Source organism: Leptodactylus fuscus, chromosome 3 (assembly GCF_031893055.1).
Source record: "Leptodactylus fuscus isolate aLepFus1 chromosome 3, aLepFus1.hap2, whole genome shotgun sequence".
Taxonomy (NCBI): Eukaryota; Metazoa; Chordata; class Amphibia; order Anura; family Leptodactylidae; genus Leptodactylus; species Leptodactylus fuscus.
Genome location: NC_134267.1, coordinates 226,131,312 through 226,151,583, shown reverse-complemented (window position 1 = coordinate 226,151,583; position 20,272 = coordinate 226,131,312). Strand labels below are relative to the sequence as shown.

The 20,272-nt window shown below is 44.5% G+C and overlaps 1 protein-coding gene across 1 annotated transcript in view; it reads right to left on the bottom strand.

Moving 5' to 3' along the window:
* Nucleotides 1–6,707: 6,707 nt before the first annotated feature.
* Nucleotides 6,708–20,272, bottom strand: part of LOC142196847 (opsin-5-like) — a 16,320-nt gene continuing 2,755 nt past the window's right edge. The window contains exons 2-4 of the mRNA XM_075266830.1: nucleotides 13,055–13,348; nucleotides 12,349–12,680; nucleotides 6,708–7,338 (exon numbers count right to left, since the gene is read on the bottom strand). Of these exons, the coding sequence (XP_075122931.1) occupies nucleotides 6,979–7,338; nucleotides 12,349–12,680; nucleotides 13,055–13,348 (986 nt within the window). The 3' untranslated portion in view covers nucleotides 6,708–6,978. The remainder of the gene's footprint in view (nucleotides 7,339–12,348; nucleotides 12,681–13,054; nucleotides 13,349–20,272) is intronic.

Sequence of the window (20,272 nt, the reverse complement as noted above, 5' to 3'; positions counted from 1 at the left end):
TTTTTACGAGTTTCTTATGGTGCAATCCAAAAATATTCAGGTTTTAAAGGGAGTGTGCCACCAGAATCCAGCATATAAAGCCAGCCCACATATAGGGAGGTTCGGGTCACCTGAATCAAGCGGTGTCTTCTCCTTCTGAATCGACGCCTCCATTGTGCACATATCGCCATTTTTGTCCATAAATAAGTGAGTTCTTTGGACCAGGGAGGAATCCAAAGAAGCCCCAGCCACATATGCACATGTGACAATGGTGTAAAAGGGGAACTCCGATTCCACACGCACCTATCACATTAGTTGAACCCAACACACCCACACACAAACAGATGTCGCAACCCATCAATGGTTAGACTCTTGGAGATGCAACCAAGATTGTAATCTGTCCAACCTATGGAAATTATATGTCCTATAGGAATGTTTTTACAAGTCCAGGCATAGCAAACATTAAGATGAAATCATAACCCTTTCAGCAGAAAGGTATATTGGGATGGTTCTGAAGGTTATCAGTCCATGTACTTGGGTCCAGAGAAGCCTATGTGTTCCCTTGCCATATACTTATACGCCGATGATTATAAAACATGAATTATGACATAGCTTAGAAGTTAGATTTTTACTTTGTTCCATACAGAGATTTCCCCAGGTATCAGGCTGCCAATGTAGTCATGGTGTCTAGTATGACCCCACACCCACGGGGCTGGGTTGATACGCTGGGTTCTGGTAAGAACTTCTCAATGTGGTCAGTTAGTGATTACGGCCATAGGGCAACAATTATGGTTATATTTGGGGGGGGGCACATGATTGACCACCACATAAAATATGGAGGAAAATTACTAATGGTCTTAGTAGAATGCTATGCAAAGGACAAAGTCAGAACATTGTAACAAAATGGAATTGAAGGGTAGGTAGGGGCAGATACTGTGTCCGCATGTGAAAGGAAGCCAAGATATAGTGATCCTGTATGATTGAATACCTAACGATCCCAATGATTGAATACCCAATGATCCCAATGATTGAATACTCAACAATCCCAATGATTGAATACCCAATGATTTCAATGATTGAATACCCAACGATCCCAATGATTGAATACCCAATGATTGAATACCCAACAATCCCAATGATTGAATACCCAGCAGTTGTACATTTATCACCTATCCAATAGATGGGGATAGTCATGACCTCATGGCTGGGGATTTGGAATTCTGGATGAGAAAGACAGAACTTTGACATTTATAAAGATATTTTAAGAAAATATTCACAAAATATGGAACTTAAAAACTGATGATAAAAGTCAGATATTAAAGAAGGACAGCTATAAAATGTGAAGTGTTATCGAGCGATGTAACACTTAAGCAGAAGAGTCTGTACTAGAAGGGCCGCACAACGATTCCATTATCACAATAATCACATCAACGTCATGACATTCGCAAATGCTGGAAGAATGGAAAATGGCTCTGTTAATGCTGTCACCCGATGTGAACCCACTTACCACCTGTTCACACCTTGTCCTCGGGTGAATGTGCTAATTTCAATGTTCTCTTTTGCTATTTATGTTTTTCCTGCTCCCGGGGTATATGTAATAGCAAGCTATGAGGAACGGGAACCACAGCGGTCGTATCGGCCAATTTTATATAATAATAGCCGGTCTTATTAAAGAGTAGTTTTGAGTATCTGACATCAGTACAAAGGACGTTCTTAAAGGGGTTGACTAAATTTGTGACCCCTTTAACACCTCTTTGAACTTAGTGCCCTAATCAGTCTAGTAATCCCCCTGTAATCTACTATTAGGAATTGACCTAAAAAATGCCAAGGAGCAGCAACAAAAGCAAATCCGTTTTTGGTCATCATAAGAATCAAAAGCAAATATTATAATATTCCATTGTTTGGCATCAGCCTGAGCATGAGGCGACATTATGGGACTTCATTATATATAAAACAGGAAATAGGAATTAAAGTTATTGATTAGGGAAAAATTTTACCAAAATTTGTACAAAAATTTAGTTAAAAAAAATGAACCGATTAATACCAATCTCCTGCCGATGATATTCTGCCTCTTCCCACATCTCTGCATTTTGGACTCGAGTGATGACATTGCAGCACAGACATGGGACCTTCCCATCCAATCACAGACATGGTAGCAGTGGCACAAGATTGCTGCGGTATCAATAAATTGAAATTTCAAATTTACATTTAACAAATTACAGATTAACAAATGCAATGTAAGGTCTTCTTTAGGACGTGGACCATTCTCCTCCAAGATTAGGCTTTTAATAATATGATTGCTTAGGGTATCATCTCTAGATTCCAATAAGATGCAATTGAGTCCTATCATATATTGGTGTAGACCAGGGGTTCTTAAGCTTGTTTGAGGTACCGAACCCACCACTTTCATATGCACATTCACCAAACCCTTCTTTAGTGATAAATCAAATATGATTTTTTTCCAAATTCAAGACATAGGTATTAGAGATGAGTGAGTAGTACTCGATCGAGTTCCACTCGCTATTCGAATGTAAAAGTTTGATGCAGAACCAGCATTGATTGGCCGAATGCTATACAGTCGACCAATCAACACTGGTTCTTCTCCTACCTTTAGAAGTCTTCTCCGTGCAGCTTCCCCGCGGCGTCTTCCGGCTCTGAATTCACTCTGCCAGGCATCGGGCCTGGGTAGAGCCGACTGCGCATGTCTGCCTGTAGTGCGGGCATGCGCAGTCGGCTCTGCCCAGGCCCGATGCCTGGCAGAGTGAATGAAGAGCCGGAAGACGCCACGGGGACGCTGCACGGAGAAGACTTCTCGGAGGATCCAGCCCGACCCTCACTCATGGACTTGGTAAGTATAATTTGATCGAACGTTGCCTGCCCCTGAAACGAGCATTTTCCCCCCATAGACTATAATAGGGTTCGATATTCGATTTGAGTAGTCGAATATTGAGGGGCTACTCGAAATGAATATCGAACCTCGAATATTTTACTGTTCGCTCATCTCTAATAGGTATATGTTTTTTTACTGGTACACAAAATGAACCGTGCCTAGGGTTCGATCGAACCCTGGTTAAAAACCGCTGGTGTAGAGTCTAGGTAATATGGCTTCCATCAGGGCCATTGTAGCTATAGGAGGTGCAGAGGGAGCAGTCACACTGAGACCCCTCTGGCATATAACAAGACCTGGGTATTAAAATCATACATGCTCAGAGCTGTAGGTTTTTCATGAGCATCTGTACTGCTTCTGTATGACCATAGCTGTCAGCCATTTATGAAGGAGTTGGAGTAGGAGTTGTAGTCAGAGTTACTTAGGTGGGGCCCTGGTGCAGATATTTCATTGAAATCTAGAGAATTGATACATAAGGCTCCATCCAATTCTAATATGACTTCTTCTGTACAAGTTACCCCCTATCCAAAGGGGTGAGGGTCTGACCACTAGGACGCCCACCAATCATAAAAATCTGACTTTTTTGCATCCCACTTTGAATGGATCTGCAAATCAGAATTGGGTGCTGCCACTCTCCCCATTTCATTGGAAGCGTCATGCTATTTCGAGAAGTTTTCATGGATACGATTCCTCTTCATTTTTGGCTTCCTGTAGCAGATTGCTAAAGCAGAGCAGGTGACTATAGAAAACGCAATATATCTTATAAGGAGATCTGTTTCCGTCTCCACTTATTAAGATATTCTCCTTCTTATCTACAATCTGACCATTTGCTTACATTATATCTGTCTCCATCTTCAGCCTCACACATATGGAGAAGGGAGGGGTGGAATAGCTTCTACTGCCGGCTGGTTCATTGATTTATATCTTCACTCTGTGCACTAGTAGCCTCTTATCTACAACCTAGCAATGTTAAAAGTGTGCAGAGTAGAAGAGTGTAGGTGCAGCAATTATTTGAGTGTCTTTTCTAATCTAGAGTAATATGTAGAAAGTAACTGCCTGAAAAGTGGAGATGGAAACCTATTTATTTATTAAGATATATTACAAAGTTTAATATGTTAACCTGAACTATTTGTGTACAAAAAAATGTGTTTCTAACTGGAGATAAATCCTATAAATATGTCCTATAAATCTAGCCCCCATATATAGAGAGGGGCTCCTCATGTACCATCACCCACTCGTAACTCCATCCTATGCACCTTTCCTATAGCATTGTTCTCCAACCTATATGTGACCTGCTGTTGCAAAACTACAACTCCCAGCATGCCCTGCTGCTGTAGCCTCTTTAGTGGAGACCTACTAGTTCATTATTCAGCTTTCCATGGAACAGATTGGAAGGTTGAAAGGAATAGAAGATAAATCACAGACTTCTACATATCGGGGGAGGAAATGAACGGTTTTGGTAATTTTTCTAGCAGGAAACATGAATTACTGTATTTTGTCGGTTTCCATATGTTTTCAGTTTCCACATTTCGATCCATTTTAGGCAGTGCTGGGGGTTAGTCCTCGCCAGATGAGCGGATGCATGCTGTGCGTGGAGGCGCCTGGCCTGTGATAATACGACAATATGATAGAATCCAGATATCTCGTCCTCTTATTGCAGTATTATTCATGTGTATAGCCAGACCGTATATGGGGAGAGGCCCAAACTTACACAATCACATATAATGGGCCAAAACTGCAAAGACTTGGTAAACTCCTGCCAACACGGAGAGGGTATGTGATGTAAAACTGTCTAGATAACATAGATATGAGATGGAGAGATACATGCAACGCTGTAAAGTATTATACTATGGGTGATGTCATGACCCTTGGCATGCCCATGTGAACACTGTAGCCCAATCACAGGCCTCAACGGTGACCCCGGGTGCCATAAGGAGACCTATAAGAGGTAAGGGAAGGTAAGTATAAATGCTTTTTATATTTTACACCTCCCCTGGGGGTGAAGAGACCCCAGATAATAATAATATCACAGAGTATAATAATTTCAGAGGTTCGGTCAACTCCCTGCTCAAGCTTCGGCCTCTCTTCAATGACCAAGACTGGCATTGGCACTGCGGCTGCTGTTTTTGTTTCACCAGTAGGTAATAGGCCCTATTTGCTTACCAATCCCCATTCCTCACGGTAGCCTCTTCTTCCACTTCAGCCCTCAAGGGGGCCCTGACCTTCCCATATCTTGTTACTGACACTGAACAGCATTAGGATATTGCTGAATAAGATGCAGGGCCCCCTTGAAGGGCTAAAGCGGAAGTGAAGGCGGCTACGACCAGGAACTGGGATCCGTAAGTAGAGCCCGCAAGAGTATTTGTTGAGTGAACCACGTGAGATTGGTTTTGTGAGGTTCACCTGGTGGTCCTATTTGGACCGCATACGTCCATACAAAGCATCTGCCCCGAATTTCTCTTTATTTTCTGCCCCCTAGCTCCCAGCCCTGGCTCTCCGCACCCATACCCTGGCCCTTTCCGCCCAGCTCTGCCCACATTCGCACAATGGTGGTTGTAGGGTTTGGTGCAAGAAAGGGCCAAATGTGCACCACAATATGATCCATCTAGTCCAGAAAATTGGAGAAGAGGGATTGATAATTTTCCTCTCCTAAATAAGTGAAATTGTCACCTCTAATGATAAACCATCACGGTGAAGCCCCTTTTGGACAACTTTATGGCCGAAACAACAATATACTAAAAATCCGAGCCCGTATAATATCTTTTATTATCAATCCCAGAGATCTCTCGAAACAAGTGAAAGCAGAAAAATATTTACAGAATTTGTGCTCTTCTTCTATAATATACAGTGTCAATGTTATTACCGGCAGTGCCACCATTTTTTGGGGGGGTTCATTTGGTGTCAGTCTTTAAAGGGTCATAAAAAATAATTGTCTTACTTTTCTACAAAAAGAAGCAAAAATAAAATAAGGTAAAAAAATAACAGAATTAAAAAAAAAAATTGAAAATGAATGAAAAAAATTGGCAAAAAAGGCAAAAATTGGAATAGAGAAATAAAGGAGCAAAAGCAGCATACAGTACCGGCATAGGTTCAAAGTCACAAAGGGTCTCGTAGCTCATGTCTAGGGAGAAAACTGCAAAAGCGGGGCATCTAGACTGGACGCCGGTTGCCCTAACCTCTGTCCCAACCTATAAGATGGTGTGAGGGGCCTCATGTGAGTCACATAAGATTAATTGGAAACAATTCTTACTTGAAGTGAGTCTCTAGGTTGGGTAGGTGCCCATGGAAGAGGCCTATTGGTTCTTCTGAGTAGGACTTGACTTAGCTCTTGACCCAGTTGGAATTTTCTCTTTAGCCCCCACCATTCCTGAGCAATCAATGCTGTTAGTTTTGGTGCCTTATATACTATTTTGCTCTGTACTGTCAGGTGGGAGGTGTCAGACAGGAATAGGAAATCGGGCAGGATTGACAGCTCCAATAAGGGGTGGACAGTGTCTGAGTTCAGAATCACACACACCCCCAGCCTGCTTCTGTCTGGTACCTCCCAGCTGAAAGTCCAGAGTCTATTAAAGCACATCAGGCACCAAAGCTAGCAACACTTTTTGTTCAGGTACGGTGGGGGCTAGAAAGAAATATTCCAACTGTGCCCGAATCAGTGGAGCGGAGGCAGCAAAATGATAAAAAGAATTGACGGAGGTGGTGACAGGTCCAACTTCCAATTTATCCTATGACCCAATACACTGTGGAGGTAGTGTATTGGCTGCGATTTTGAGGCACATCCCTCTCTGCTTATTACAGATCGATGGTGGCACTTCCACTATCTGCCAATGTATTCGTCCAGTTGTTGCTCGGTGAATGGGATTGGTCCAGTTACAAATTTTGTTCACCTTTAAATATACCCAACATGCTCTGGAGGCAGCCATTTTGGGGCAGATCTTTATATTACAGTCCCATGACTAGTCATCAGACACTACTACATCGAGAGTCACCAGCAGATGTCCATGAGACGCAAGTTCCATGATTGTCCTTCACTATCTGCCAATGTATTTGTCCAGTTCTCGATATAACCGCCGACGCTCGGTGAACGTGATTGGTCCAGTTACAGATTCCCTTCATTGGGTCAACGTTGAACTTGACTGAGCTTTATTGAACTTAAGAACCGAAGAGATCTGTACATTGTCCCTACCCGACCAGATGACGGACACAGCTGGATTTTCTCCTGAGGTTTCTTGCTGTAAGAAATGGATCCTCCAGCCACAGCACCACTTGAGCTGCTTCACTTTTTGTCGAAAGGTTTTGCTGAACGTGTAATAGATGATGGGGTTGAAGGCCGTGGAGGACTTGGCGAAGAGGCAGGGGAGTAAAGAGACAATTGGGGGAATGCTCGCACTTGAACGGAATATAGACCAAAAGCTAACAATTGCATAGGGTGTCCAAGAGACCAGAAATCCAAAGCTCACCAATACCGCCATCTGGAAGAAGAAGAAAAAATACCACACACGTTATCCATATGAAGCGTTATCTGTGGTGAAAGGGGTTGTCCACTTTATACAATCCCATTTTGTTAATAAGATCCTTCTATGTCATATTGGATCACAGTGAACCCAACTAGTGATCTACTGTAATCTGAGAGAATCAAATAAAAGGTGTTGAACTTGCCTACAGTGCCTCCGCAGATGAAAAGAAGTATTACACAATGTCTGTAATGCATGCACAAGTCAAGTCCTCCAAAGCAAGGGGCTCTCTGTCTAGCTACTTTCTACTTGGGGTACTAGAAGAGGGTCATGAAGGGACATATCCCTTCCCTTGGTATGACTTTAGTCAACAGGTAACGCAGTACAGTATGGCATACATTTTTCAAGGCGACCTTTGCATCCATTGTGTTTGCTTTTGCATTTGCACCCCGGCAGCGTGCACTTACATACGTTATATTGCTATGTTTGGATTGTTTACTGTGTGAACAATGCACTAGGGATTGCATTAGACTTGGGTGCATTTATAGGTGACCTTCTAGGTATAGTCTAATCCATTACTCATCCTCAGAATGCAAAGAAACACATTTACATTTTTATACGTCTCAAGGAATGTGACCCATTAACTACCGAAGATTGAAACTTTCCGAGCTTGACAGGAAGAACTGTAGGAGGTCACTGTGTTCTCTAAAGATTGTATACAGCTATTGGGTATATAGCTATTACAAGGCTGCTGTAACATGTATTGTAGCACGGATGTACGCCCACCAGTAAGTGCCTTCATAATACGCTCAAGGATGGCAGTTTGTCCCCCACCTTTGATAGGGTAAACATTAGTAAGCCTAACACATGTGATGGGGTTAATTATAATATATATAATTGTAACAGAAAGTCTGCAAAAGAAAACTCTGCGAACTTTCTGTCTAAAGTGCTGCGTATTGTCCCATGGGGCCCTGGCCGTAAAGGGATTTTCGAGATTGGTAGGGGTCATACATCTGATACGCCCTACTGACCAGCGCTCCTCATCACTTGATATAAAGAGAATGGGGCGAGTTCTCTTTAAACCAATGCAATTTTATTATTACATAATATGAGCTCCAAAATGTTTCCATTGAAAAAATATAACTTGTCCCGGAAAAATCAAGTCATTGGAAATCTAAAAAAGTTATGTCTTTCAGAAGACAGGGATAAAAACACAAAAAAAGTAACTGTTGCAAATGTATATATATCCGTAAAGGATGGGGTAGAGAGTAGAGATGAGCGAACAGTAAAATGTTCGAGGTTCGATATTCGTTTCGAGTAGCCCCTCAATATTTGACTACTCGAATCGAATATAGAACCCTATTATAGTCTATGAGGGGAAAATGCTCGTTTCAGGGGTAGGTAACGTTCGATCAAATTATACTTACCAAGTCCACGAGTGAGGGTCGGGCTGGATCCTCCGAGAAGTCTTCTCCGTGCAGCGTCCCCGCGGCGTCTTCCGGCTCTGAATTCACTCTGCCAGGCATCGGGCCTATCGCACTACAAGCGGACATGAGCAGTCGGCTCTGCCCAGGCCTGATGCCTGGCAGAGTGAATGCAGAGCCGGAAGACACCACGGGGACGCTGCACGGAGAAGACTTCTAAAGGTAGGAGAAGAACCAGCGTTGATTGGCTGACTGTATAGCATTCGGCCAAGCAACGCTGGTTCTGCATCGAACTTTTCCATTCGAATAGCGAGTGGTACTCGATCGAGTACGAGTATTTTGAATACCGTAGTATTCCATCGAATACCTACTCGATCAAGTACTACTCGCTTATCTCTAGTAGAGAGTATTAACGTGAGAAGATATGGAAGGTGCAGAGCAGATATCTGGGACCACGTACAATATGTGATAAGATTCTGACAATAGTTAAATTATGCAATTGCGTGTCTATTGGATCAGCCGAAATTCTAGATTGTTAGAAGTTTCTGGATGAATTCTTGCCGGTGACTCCGCACAGCCGGTGATGATGAGATTCAGGATTATTAGATTATCCTTCACGTGGCCAAACAGGAAAGAAACCCAGAAAATGTATGATGCCTGTGGGAACCCTATGTCAGATGTCCACCACTCTGTGGGACTTGTCACGGACACTTATGATCCCCATAAATAGCCTCAGTTATGAATGAGCTCTTTAAACGAATATAATTCTATTCAGAAAGTTTAACCACTGACACGAGTCATTTACATTACAATTTTATGTGTTTTCCGTTGAATCGGGGGCTTTGTTTTCCATTCAGCAAATCATCGACACATAAAAATAATAAAACTAATTCTGACCTTGAAATACGGGGATAAAAAGAGAACTTATTCTCATGGGAAAGTGTTTGGACTATTCAGATTCGGGGGGGTGTATACTTTTGCAACCAATAGCTATATTGCTCTAAGGCCTGGTTCACATCTGCGCTCGGGGAGTCCCCAAGTGGACCCCCTGAACGGAATACCGAAGGCATTGACAAGCAGAGAGCTTATGAAAGCACACGGACCCCATAGACTATAATAGGGTCCGTGTGTCTTCCGCCTGCTGGCCGTACAAATGTACTCCATGAACTACTTTCCTCTCTGCATAACTCGTGCAGACGCCACTGCCTGTGGCCTTACTATTACACAGAGGAGGTATGCCCGATGTCTCGGGGTTGTATTTGACTCAGATCTCGCCTTGACCCCATACATTCAGACATTTGCATGCTATTGTCACCTGCACCTCAAAAACATCTCAAGAATTTGCCCTTTACTCACCCAACCCCCCATTGTCGCTCTGATTCTCCCTCATCTTCACTATTGTAGTTCTCTTCTAATTGGGCTTCCTCTTACTAAACTCTCCGCACTACAATCTGTCCTGAACGCGGCCGCCAGATTCATCCTTCTGTCATACCGGTACACAGACGCATCTACCTTGTGTCAGTCGATGTATTGGTTGCCCGATCAACACAAAATACAATATAAAATGATGACTCTGACCCACAAATCCATCCATAGCGCTGCACCGCCCTATATGTTCTCTCTTGTCACTGTTAGGGTTGAGCGATCGGGATCGGAAAAGATCGGATTCCGATCGGAGATCGAGTAAATTTCACGATCGCGATCGGAATTCCGATCCCGATCGTTTTAGGCAGGATCAAGGTCAGAGGTTATTTCCCACAATGCTTTGCAAGCATTGTAGGAAAGGCGAACAATGTTAAGAATGAATGGATGCCGCCGGCACAGAGTCTGTGCCGGCATCTAGCGCTTATCCCCCTGCGCGCTGGCTGCGTCCATTCATTCCTATGGCATAGCAGGGAGGAAACTCTTCTGTGTGCCGGCGGCATCCATTCATTCCTATACTCATCAGCTCTGCTACATCTGAGATCTACATCTCAGATGTAGCAGAGCTGAGTATACAATAAAGAGTCTATAGACAAGTCCTCTTACCGCTGCCACTCCCCGCCTGTTCTCTTCTTGCCTCTTCTCGGTCCTTGCACGCCCCTAGCTCCCAGGTTACTGTTACAGACCTAGGAAGAAGGCGGGGCTTGTGGCTTAGGAGAGTGTGGGCGGGTACTGTATCCTCTGAAGACAAGCGCAGTAGAAAGAAGAGGAGCGAGAACAGCGCGGATCGGTAGCGGCAGCTGGTAAGTAGACAACAGGGGGGACTTAGGTAGCCGGGGGATTTTTTAATCACTACACAGCATGGATTCTAACAATTAAAGCGTTCAATTGTTAGATTCCATGCTGTGTAGTGAATAGGATCGTTTTTAAAATCCGATCTCTGATTAGAAAAAAAATCCCATTGACTTGCATTGGGATCGAGATCGGGTTCGAATGAAAAATGATTGGAAATCGGATTTCAAAATCGATCCTGAAAAGTCAAGATCGGCTCAACCTTAGTCACTGTCTTTCACCCTAAACGTCCTCTCCGTTCTACCAATGACCTTAGACTTGCATCCTCTGTTATCCGCACATCCCACTCCAGTCTCTGAGACTTTTCTCGAGCTGCACCGCTGCTCTGGATTGCTTTACCCTGTACAATCCGATTAATCCCCAACTACAGCGACTTCATAACGGCCTTAAAGTCACATCTGTTTGGTCAGGTTTATCATGTGACTTGATCACGTGAAATGTCCCGAGGTGTAGACCAATAACTGTCTTCATCCTTCTTCCTCTGTTCCTCAGATCCTGTCCTCCTCCATCTAGAAGTTACACTGCCCACCTTGAATTTAGTATAGTCACAGATACCGGCTCATACAGCTTCAGTTACACAACATTCATCTCTCCCAATATTTAGCTAACACATATCCAGACCATCATCCTCATGAGTTTGGATCCAGATGACTTTCTGAATTCTCCCGGGGTTTCGTTGTCCTATGACGTCATCATGGCCGCCTGATCTGCTGCTTATGGAGACCATGTAAGCCCTCTACTCTTTGGTCTGTGTGGAGGGAGGTGGGAGGTCTATTTTCTTGCCATTCTTCAGAATATTTCCAGCCCTAATTGATATCATGCTTGTACTGCAGACAACTAATCGTATTACATGGGGGACTAATTATTGTCATAGATACATCTGCAAACACTGAAGCCCTGTGACCTGGGGGGGTCAACACTAATCGTATAATATTACAGATGGAAATTATATCAATGGAAGAAAACAACTTTAATATAACATATCCCCATTTCCCGGACACTGGAAAAGTAAGTACCCCCCCCACCCATTTAGTTGGCGATGCCCCCAGTGTCCTTGTCTGTTACTTAGGAGTCAGATCCATAGTTTGCATCTGTATTACTGCCCCCAAAATGGAGACTCTGTGGTGGATCCTCGGCTTAATGGAGAGGTGAGTATATAATATAGCCGAAAGTTTAAAATGAAGGACACCAACAGAGCCCAGAAGGTCCCATTGGCTATAAAGGAGTCCATTGGGTTCCCATTCGGGGTCATGCTGTCATTGATATTTTGAGTGACTGGTGCGGGGCTTGCACAGAACAAGACAAGAATAAGACAAGGTCCATCACTCACCAGGGTTAGCTTTTTCTCCACTTTGGCCGCATTCGGTATCTTGTCGTAGTTCTGTATCTCCTGGTAGGCCTTATGAAGTTTCCAGGCTATGGCTGTATAACAAGTGATGATTGTCATGGCCGGGGTAATGGTGCACAGGATAAACATACTGAGAATGAACGACAATCCATTCATGGAATTCTGGAACTCAGCCCAAGCAATGGTGCAAGAAATGCCGAACGGTTCCGGGCCATAGTGACCCCATCCAACCAATGGGAATATTGCCCAGAGCAGTGCGTACAGCCATATGCACATGATCACTATGTAGATTGCTTTCTTCTTTATTGTATTTCCTGGGAAGGTAAACAAAGAGTTAATCTATATAAAATGTTACAGTCATAGCTATGTAATGTTCACACTGGCATTGTCTGTTGTTCTGATCCATCATAGGATCAAAACAATGGTCTGAAAAACTGGCAGTATTTTTGAACTACTGATAGCCACACAACTCCCCTGCAGTGACCACTATAGGAGAAATGTAGTATTACATGGGAACCTGCTGAGATGATGTAATACATGGTCATATCGAGTCCTCCAGAGTTGGGGGCGCTCTTCACACTCTTGGGGCACTGTTTTGGGGTAATGACTTGCTTTCTGAATCTCAGTAGCTTATTTTTTCATACCTGCACTGAATAAAAAACTAATCTCAGCTGGATATGTTACTCACGGTTGGTTGTAGTCGTGCTGGTCACTAGATATCGGATCACCGCCATGGCTGTTAATGACATCATACTCGCCACTCCAAAGAAGAATCCCATGAGGGCGTAATACATGCAAGTATGTTCTCCCCCGATCCATGCGTGATTCCAAGCGGAGGCAATGGCCAAAGGGTACATGCTGACGGCCATGCCCAAGTCTGTTATGGCCAGGTTTATAGACAGGAGATCTGGTGACTTCAGGTGTGAAGAACATTTGACTGCTGTAGCGAGTACGGCTCCGTTACCTAGCACGGTCAGTATACCTGAAATGAAAGAACCTATATTTAATATACTGTACTGTAGGCAGGTGTTAGAGAAGACCTGTCACTCGCAACTCTACACATCTGTTCCTACAGTCCAACCCTTGTCAACGCGAAGCAACGCTGGTCCCGAGACAGTATAGGGAATTCGCAGTGTGCCCGAGAACCGATTACCATGATTTTTGGGCACAAACCCTTGTCAGAATTGTCATGTGGACTGCTGATATCAGTCGTGACTGTTCCTATTCCTGAGCAATGGAAGTTAACTTGTGTTATGGCAATCCTTATGACCTTATGGGGGGCACAATGTAAAAAGAGAAAAAAATCACTAATAATATGCCAGTAAAATTATTCTAATTTAAAGGGATCCTATCATTAAAAGTCAATTTTTTGTCCCTAACACCCTTAAGAAAGACTATTCTTCTCCTACCTTTAGATGTCTTCTCCACGCCGCCGTTCGGTATATAATCTGTTTTTTTTTTCGGTATGCAAGTGAGTTCTCTTGCAGCACTGGGGGCGGTCCCCAGCACTCAAACAGCACTGGGGGCGTTCCCAATGCTGCAAGAGAACTCTACAGCGCCGCCTCCATCTTCTTCAGGAATGGCCTCTTCACGCGTCTTCCTACGGCCCTGGCTTCAATCTTCTAGGCCGCGGGCCACATGAAAATGGCCGCTTACAATATTGTGCAAGCGGCCATTTTCTTGTGGCCGGCGGGCATGCACAGTCGGCTTTGCCCTAGGCCCGTAGCCTAGAAGTTTGCAGCCAGTGCCGGAAGAAGACGCGTGAAGAGGCCGTTCCTGAAGAAGATGGAGGTGGCGCTGGAGAGTTCTCTCGCAGCATTAGGGATGTCCACAGTGCTGTTTGAGTGCTGGACCCCACCCCCAGTGCTGCGAGAGAACTCATTTGCGTACCAACGAAAATGGGATTATATACCGAACAGCAGCCCGGAGCTATGAGTAAGGAGCGTTAATCAGCTCCGAAACGCGTCAGCCAGACGCATTTTTTGTTGCCATGTATTTGTTCCCGAATCTCTTAAATAAAAGTTAAGTTTTACGTATAGGATCAACTGCTGGATATATCCTTATCTATCTGCAGGGCTGGGGTGGTATGCTCGGTTTTGGTGACACTAACCTATCTATCTGCAGGACTGGGGTGGTATACTCGGTTTTGGTGACTATAACCTATCTATCTGCAGGGTTGGGTTGATATTCTAGTTTCTGGTGGCAGACTCCTTTCAAGTGTCTTTTTAATATATATTTCCGTTCTAGTGTTATTACAGTCCGTGGATTGTAATATTTGCAGATGTCTATATTTATCACCCTACCGAGATGCTTCAGTCTTGTTGGCAGTTCACATGGATGTTTGCGCAGTTTTATTACTTTCCCTGTACATTTCTTCATATGGTAACACTGGAATTACATTGGAATTCAGATACTGAATTGTCATAAAAAGGACTGGCTGTAAATCTGTAATGTGGTTCTAATTCTTGTGCTATTAAGGGGGATGCCTGGTTCCACAAAAATCCCTTTTAAATGCCCTATTAGGAAATACTGAGGGAAGGGGAGGGGGTCTCTGTTCTGGAATATCTTCCATCCAAGCAGTGTCATACATAGTCAACCTAATGATTTCAACTGAAACTGTGTAATACTCCATCTCCCCTGGGGTGGCGCTGCAGGGAAACTGAATATTGAGGGTGATTTAGATTGAGGGTAGTCAAGGTAGTAAAGACACCCAATGTTCAACTGATTTTGAGAGGACCCTTCTAACAATCATGGATTGTCCAAAGCAAAGAAGATACATGGCGACGTTTTTTGTGTGGCCAAACCATGCAAAAAAATCCTTAAAATATTAGGTAAAATATGAGAATTTTTGCAGTGTAGATTTATGCCAGTACATGCTGGACATATGACAGCGCTCCTATAACCCCTCCAAGACCACCCTAGTTTGGGGCTACAGGACTGAGTTATTTTAAGTTCATGTTTTCATTGTCACATACCAAGAGCCATAACTTATTTTCTTTATTTTTAGGCTGTGTGGGGCTTGTTTTTTATAGGACCTGTTGCAGTTTTTGTGGAACTATTATGGGGTACATGTACTTTATTTTTATTTTACAATCTTTTTTTTTTCATGTAATATAAGATACAGTTTAAGTCTTAATATTCATGTAGTTACATAGTATAATGGTCATGTGATATAATAGTCATATAGTATAACATGTAGTTACATAGTATAATGGTCATGTGATATAATAGTCATATAGTATAACATGTAGTTGCATAGTATCCTATCCTATCCTACTTCCAATCCTACTATCCTACTAATCCTATCCTACTAATTCCTCAATCACGCAAAAACGACTGAACAGATTTGAATAAAATTCGGCACACAGATATTTTGTAACCTGGATTAACACATAGGCTACTTTTATCCCGGTAAATGACATGGCTTCACGACTGTTATGAATTTATGTTCAAATACTATATTACACTGCTCTTGGCAGCAGCTTATCTCAGGTTCTGAGAAAGCCAGGTCTGTTATCTCTCTATGTAAACACTCAGCTAACCCTCAATCCATTGTGTACAAGCATCTGCATATTATCTGATCTGCTCCAGGCAAAGCTAACACACTGGATGGGAAAACACCTTTAATCCACATTGGCAGTTTGCAACTTCTACACATTCTAGAGCTCAGGGGGATAATTGACGCCAACAACACGCTCATTATATGGAGTCCCAGCGAGCTGTTGAGATCCCAGAACAATAACGGGCACGGCGCAAGGAATGAGTTCAGTGGCAGGCCAGCTTGACAGCTGCCGAAACGTCGAAGCAGGCGGATCATTGACGTCAAGAACATGCTCATTATATGGCTTCCCAGCGAGTTGCTGAGATGCCGAAACAATCACAGGTACGGTGTGAGGAACAAGTTCAGCAGCAAGACAGCTTAATTGCTGCTGAAACGCCGGAGCAGGCGAACCATCAAAGGCAGCAATTTGCTGAATATTGGCGGATCATTGCTGCCAACAACACACAGATGAAGTCGCGGGCAGAGGCTAGTAATAGTCATATAGTATAACATGTAGTTACATAGTATAATAGTCATATAATATGATGTAACATGTCATACATTCTTCTGTGTTCCCCGTGTAACTGATTTACTTGCTTTTCTCTCGGCTCATTCTCTTGGGACTTTCTTACATCTCTGGCAGGAGCTGCGGATTTGGTCACTTATCTGCCTCCTGACAGACATATGACTGATACCATCAGCACTAACAACTAATGACATATCCTCAAGTTATAAACCACAATCTAAAAGCCGCACGCACGTCTGTAGAGCTGTGAAATCCTCACCAAAGAAGACAGACAAAAATAAGCAAAAACATCCCGGTAGGACATACATCTATTTGTCCTACAGAACATCTCTTTGAAAACGTATAAGCCGGGATCGATCCTGACGACATCTGCAGCTCACGTGTTGTTTTAGCTTGTATTATACTATCTTACAAAATCTGGAGACCATCAGCAAGTACTCCACTTGTTGCTATTGACTGAACAGATCCATAGGGCATTCAGAATACCAGATCAATGTCTGGTATCATATGAATTATAAGATCGGTTTTACCTATATTATTTCCAGAGATATCACCAGTTGATAACACAGTTGGGATATAGAAGCAGTATATATCTCTGGAAACAATCCAGGACTACAATCTTGGTGTCATATGAAAGCTGACAGTCTCAGCTGACATACTGGGGTCTTGTGACACTAACCTACCCATCTGCGGGGCTGGGGTAATATGCTGGGTCTGGTGAAACTAACCTATCTATCTGCAGGGCTGGGGTGATATGCTGGGGTCTAGTGACACTAACCTATCTATCTGCAGGGCTGGGGTGATATGCTGGGGTCTGGTGACACTAACCTATCTATCTGCAGGGCTGGGGTGATATACTGGGGTCTAGTGACACTAACCTATCTATCTGCAGGGGGTGATATATTGGGGTCTGGTGACACTAACCTATCTATCTGCAGGGCTGGGGTGATATGCTGGGGTCTAGTGACAGTAACCTATCTATCTGCAGGACTGGGGTGATATACTGGGGTCTGGTGACACTAACCTATCTATCTGCAGGGCTGGGTGATATACTGGGGTCTAGTGACACTAACCTATCTATCTGCAGGGCTGGGGTGATATGCTGGGGTCTATTGACACTAACCTATCTATCTGCAGGGCTGGGGTGATATACTGGTTCTGGTGACACTAACCTATCTATCTGCAGGGCTGGGGTGATATGCTGGGTCTGGTGACACTAACCTATCTATCTGCAGGGCTGGCGTGATATGCTGGGTCTGGTGACACTAACCTATCTATCTGCAGGGCTGGGGTAATATGCTGGGTCTGGTGACACTAACCTATCTATCTGCAGGGCTGGGGTGATATGCTGGGTCTGGTGACACTAACCTATCTATCTGCAGGGCTGGGGTGATATACTGGGTCTGGTGACACTAACCTATCTATCTGCAGGGCTGGGGTGATATGCTGGGTCTGGTGACAGTAACCTATCTATCTGCAGGGCTGGGGTGATATGCTGGGTCTGGTGACAGTAACCTATCTATCTGCAGGGCTGGGGTGATATGCTGGGTCTGGTGACACTAACCTATCTATCTGTAGGGCTGGGGTGATATGCTGGCTCTGGTGACACTAACCTATCTATCTGCAGGGCTGGGGTGATATACTGGTTCTAGTGACACTAACCTATCTATCTGCAGGGCTGGGGTGATATACTGGTTCTAGTGACACTAACCTATCTATCTGCAGGGCTGGGGTGATATGCTGGGTCTGGTGACACTAACCTATCTATCTGCAGGGCTGGGGTGATATACTGGTTCTAGTGACACTAACCTATCTATCTGCAGGGCTGGGGTGATATGCTGGGTCTGGTGACACTAACCTATCTATCTGCAGGGCTGGGGTGATATGCTGGGTCTGGTGACAGTAACCTATCTATCTGCAGGGCTGGCGTGATATGCTGGGTCTGGTGACACTAACCTATCTATCTGCAGGGCTGAGGTGATATGCTGGTTCTGGTGACACTAACCTATCTATCTGCAGGGCTGGGGTAATATACTGGGGTCTGGTGACACTAACCTATCTATCTGCAGGGCTGGGGTAATATACTGGGGTCTGGTGACACTAACCTATCTATCTGCAGGGCTGGGGTGATATGCTGGGTCTGGTGACACTAACCTATCTATCTGCAGGGCTGGGGTGATATGCTGGGTCTGGTGACAGTAACCTATCTATCTGCAGGGCTGGGGTGATATGCTGGGTCAGGTGACAGTAACCTATCTATCTGCAGGGCTGGGGTGATATACTGGAGTCTGGTGATACTAACCTATCTATCTGCAGGGCTGGGGTGATATACTGGGGTCTGGTGACACTAACCTATCTATCTGCAGGGCTGGGGTGATATGCTGGGTCTGGTGACACTAACCTATCTATCTGCAGGGCTGGGGTGATATGCTGGATCTGGTGACAGTAACCTATCTATCTGCAGGACTGGGGTGATATGCTGGTTCTGGTGACACTAACCTATCTATCTGCAGGACTGGGGTGATATGCTGGGGTCTGGTGACACTAACCTATCTATCTGCAGGGCTGGGGTGATATGCTGGAGTCTGGTGATACTAACCTATCTATCTGCAGGGCTGGGGTGATATGCTGGGTCAGGTGACAGTAACCTATCTATCTGCAGGGCTGGGGTGATATACTGGAGTCTGGTGACACTAACCTATCTATCTGCAGGGCTGGGGTGATATACTGGGGTCTGGTGACAGTAACCTATCTATCTGCAGGGCTGGGGTGATATGCTGGGTCTGGTGACAGTAACCTATCTATCTGCAGGGCTGGGGTGATATGCTGGGTCTGGTGACAGTAACCTATCTATCTGCAGGGCTGGGGTGATATACTGGAGTCTGGTGATACTAACCTATCTATCTGCAGGGCTGGGGTGATATGCTGGGTCAGGTGACAGTAACCTATCTATCTGCAGGGCTGGGGTGATATACTGGAGTCTGGTGACACTAACCTATCTATCTGCAGGGCTGGGGTGATATACTGGGGTCTGGTGACAGTAACCTATCTATCTGCAGGGCTGGGGTGATATGCTGGGTCTGGTGACAGTAACCTATCTATCTGCAGGGCTGGGGTGATATGCTGGGTCTGGTGACAGTAACCTATCTATCTGCAGGGCTGGGGTGATATACTGGAGTCTGGTGACACTAACCTATCTATCTGCAGGGCTGGGGTGATATGCTGGGTCTGGTGACACTAACCTATCTATCTGCAGGGCTGGGGTGATATACTGGGGTCTGGTGACAGTAACCTATCTATCTGCAGGGCTGGGGTGATATACTGGGTCTGGTGACAGTAACCTATCTATCTGCAGGGCTGGGGTGATATGCTGGGTCTGGTGACAGTAACCTATCTATCTGCAGGGCTGGGGTGATATGCTGGTTCTGGTGACAGTAACCTATCTATCTGCAGGGCTGGGGTGATATACTGGAGTCTGGTGACACTAACCTATCTATCTGCAGGGCTGGGGTGATATGCTGGGGTCTGCTGACACTGACCTATCTATCTGCAGGGGTGAGCTGATATGCTGGGGTCTAATGACTCCATCTTTAAGAACACAAATACCCCCCTGTAGAGAGGCTGAAAGCGGTAGAGGGCAGATACAGGATAACATATGACATTAGACAGAGATGAGCGCAGAAGGCAGAGAAGAGGGAGAGCGCACTGGAGGCGAGATTTAGCATACAGACGTCTAGAGAAGAATATCCTAAGGACACAGCGAGAGAAATAAGAAGCGACAAGTCATAAGTAGAAGAGTAAAGACACTCCGAAGACAGTGATGAGGAACTTACCAACAG